The following is a 3725-nucleotide window of genomic DNA, read 5'->3' on the forward strand; positions in this document are numbered from 1 at the left end:
TACCAACTGATGTTTATTATTGTATGTTGCAATAAATTGCCTTTTAATTTTTTTGTTTAATTTTTTTTTATAAAAAAATAAGATTTTTGGCTTGCTATTAATATATATCAAAATTTTCGTATGTATTGCATTTTGGTATTATGCCAGCAATTATTACCACTCTTATTTAATTTCATATAGTCGAAATAAACCTTTAAATTGTATTTTTCAAAGGGTAATTAACATTAATTGGTCTTTTTTCCAGCATTACCATTTTTCTACCCCTAACAATAACTACGTGTGGGCAGGTGTGGCTTGTAGGTCAGGGATCTTAATGGATTAGACAATGGATGATAAATTGATGTTCATGACAAACAAAATTACCATTACTGTAGATTAAAATTATTGGTTAAAAAGTTTGGACACTGCAAGTTGAACGAACTAAGCGAGATCCAATAAAAGTACAGACAGTTTTAGCCAGTGTTTGAGAGAACTTTTGGTACCAGTATAATTTACAGTCCAATGTCCCCTCCCTCCCTGGTGGCTGTAGGTGGGTTGAAGGGGGTGAGATTTGAAGATAAAAATTATCAGCAGAATCAAAATTTTTATCAGCACTGCAAATCTTAAAACTTTAAGGTCCAAATGGTTATTAAAATAAATAAGTATTCAAAAGAAAAAATTATCAATTTGTGTTAAATAAATGGATGTATTATAACTTGGACCTTACACTAGATTATCATGTACACTAATAATATGATAATTGTAGCTGGCTAAAATAAATATGTATCCAATCCCTTCCCTTCTACTGGATGAACGAACTAACCAATATGTGTTGTCCATGTTAGCAACCCAAATTGATGACAATTGTACTTATATTTTCTTAAGTAGTGTATATAGGAAAAACAAACTAACAACGTAATTGATGGTTTAATATTTTGGAGGTATTGTCAACAAATCACTAAATTTGACATTTTGTAAATAGAAAAAAATGTGACATTTTATGTTAGGTTGCATATTCCAGTAGGGCTTCGATACCGATCAATATTCGCTGGATTAGAACTGAATCCAGCCACACTGAAAAATCAGGTATAGCATTCTATTACAGAAATTTTCCGCTAATATTTAAATTTAAAAAATCCTAAAACTATACCAGTTTACGGCCCCTCTGGGCATTTATTTTTATTTTGTTATCCACGGAAAACTGTCTATAACACGATACAATGAATAACTTTTCTTTCCCGAAAGCAATTCTGTGTCAATGAAGTTTTTTAAGGCCAACAGAGGGGGGGGGGGGCAGATGTAAATATGGTATTTTCACTAAATAATTTTGCTGATATAGAGATAGATAGATAGAGAGAAAATGAAAGGATAGATAGAAGGAAAGAAGGTGGCTGCTTTTTAATCCTTCCTTTTTGTAAACACAATATTACTTAAAACATTGATTTTTTGCTATATAAAAAATTTGGTGATTTTTATGACTTTACCACTAATTAAGATTATGATTGGTCATTTATTTAAACCAATGAGGTTGAAGCAATTATATAAGACCACCTTACAGCTACCCTCAAAACCCCTCCCTTTCTTTATTAGTCAATATAATAATTTAGCTCTAATAATTTGCCTTCCCTCTTTTGTTTCATAAAATCAATCAATCACCCCCACCCCTTCTTTATTATACTTTCCCCTTTCCAGGTGTATTATAACCAACCACCTTATTAGCCACCTTAGGTCTCTTCCAATCCCCCCCTCCCCCTTAGAAATTGACCCTTTAGAAATTTTTATTATCTCAAAATCTTGCCTGACATTTCCAATAGTTAACAATCAGTTATTGTTTGAATCTCATCTTGTAAAGATCTCAAACTTTCCACCACCACTAATAAGCATTTTTTGCGGATTTTAAAGCTAAAAAATACTTGCACATTTTTTTAGCTTTATCAGTTTTAAATCTTAAAGATTTTTTAGCTGATAATAAAAAAATACTTAGTGATTTTTTTACGTCTTGAAACAAAAAGCCAACAATTATGGACGGCTTTACAAACGAATTCTACCCATACGGCTACCAACAAGATGATCAGAAAAGTTTTTATGACAACAGCTATGGAAGCAGCGGCCAGACAGCAGCTGCTAGCGGCGGCTACAACACCAGCAGCTATGGATGTCAGCAGATGAACACCTACAGCAACACAGCCGCTGCTACAAATACCTACAACAGTTCTTTTTACAGCAACAGTTATAGTAATGTTGACAATAGCAGCTATAACACAGCCGCCTCCGGCGGCTACCAACCCCTTCAGCAGACAATGCCCAGCGGCCTGGACATGAGCAGCAATATGGACGTGTACCCGACCACCCCCAGCCCTACCTCCAGCAGTACAGGATCAATGGGCGGCTTCTCTGACAATTCCTACTCCCCCACCGCTTCACGGCCCTCAAGCACCGGTTCAGGTAGCTTTTTCTCCTTCAGAGATTTTTCACTGATGAAAAATGATTCAGCAACCTCGCCAAGTGCCTCCAGCACTTCATCTAGCAACAGCTCATCAGCCACAACTGCCAAAACCGGCCACGAATGCATCAACTGTGGCGTGTCCAGCACGCCCCTCTGGCGGAGAGACCCCATGGGCAATTATCTTTGTAATGCCTGCGGCCTTTATCACAAATCAAACGGCGTCAACAGGCCGATTGTCAAGCCATCTCAAACCAGAGTAGCAGCAACTTCAAAATTGGAAGGTACAACCTGCCAGAACTGCAATACTGCAACCACCACCCTATGGAGACGTACCGGTAACGGCAAAACGGTCTGTAATGCGTGCGGCTTGTACGAGAAAGTGCACAACCAACCCCGTCCCATAACCTTGAAGAAAGAAAGCCTACAGACCCGCAAAAGAAAGCAGTCCAAAGCTGAAAGTAAGCTCAATATCCTCCCAGGAACTGAAACTTTATCCCAAAATTCGAGCCCTGACTTTGCCAGCCAGGCGAATAATAATTTTTACAATAATTATTATAATTTCTATAATTATCAACAGCAATATTATTCTTATTAATTTTTGTATTTTATTTTGATTTTTGTTTATTATTTTTCTCTTCTGTGATTATCATTATATTATTGTATTTTTGTCATATTTTTATGTTTAATAAATTTGAATTTGATATGTTATCAATAATAAAACATCTTCTTTTTTATATAAAATTTTTAAAAGTTTCTGCAATTAGGAACAGTCCGCCCGAACGTCCGTACGTCCTTAAACGGCAATTAAACAAACTATTGATATCGATTTTTGATAAAATTAAATCTAAAAATCGTTTACTTTTTATTTAAATAAGTTAGTTTGTTTGACTTTCTAGTTGTTTGAGCTTTGCTTTTGTGAATATTGTCATCCTTGTTGGTTATGAAATTTATCAATAAATTAAAGATTTTGACATAGAAATCTGTTCAAATTTATTCTATGTTTTGAAAAAAGTTTAAATTCAATCTTGAAAAAAAAACTACAAGATGTTTAACAGTATAGAGCAATCCTTCAATAAATATAGAAATGAAATAGCTTGAGTTTTTACTGGGGTTAGTTAATTGATTAAGAGGATTTTCTTACAAATACTTGATATTGTTTTTATAAAAGCATAAAAATATACTTCTTTTCTTTTGGAAGTATTTAAGTTTTAAGTTAAATTTCCAAATACACGATGCTATGGACCGTATATTTGACTGTCGAAAAAAGTTAGTGGCAAAAAAAGTGTATTTCTTAACCTTT

The 3725-nt window shown here is 34.3% G+C and overlaps 1 protein-coding gene across 1 annotated transcript; it reads left to right on the top strand.

Moving 5' to 3' along the window:
- The first annotated feature begins 1805 nt into the window (after positions 1-1805).
- Positions 1806-3145, top strand: LOC145306045 (uncharacterized). Its single transcript, XM_080147976.1, has one exon. The coding sequence runs from the start codon at positions 2001-2003 to the stop codon at positions 3018-3020; it is 1020 nt and encodes a 339-aa protein (XP_080004102.1). The 5' UTR covers positions 1806-2000; the 3' UTR covers positions 3021-3145.
- Positions 3146-3725: the final 580 nt, after the last annotated feature.

Source organism: Acartia tonsa, chromosome 14, assembly GCF_053477335.1.
Source record: "Acartia tonsa isolate MP-2025a chromosome 14, ASM5347733v1, whole genome shotgun sequence".
NCBI lineage: Eukaryota > Metazoa > Arthropoda > Copepoda > Calanoida > Acartiidae > Acartia > Acartia tonsa.

What these genes read in the sequence shown, in the direction of transcription:
- LOC145306045 (XM_080147976.1), top strand. Translation starts at nt 2,001, where the DNA reads ATGGACGGCTTTACAAACGAATTCTACCCATACGGCTACCAACAAGAT.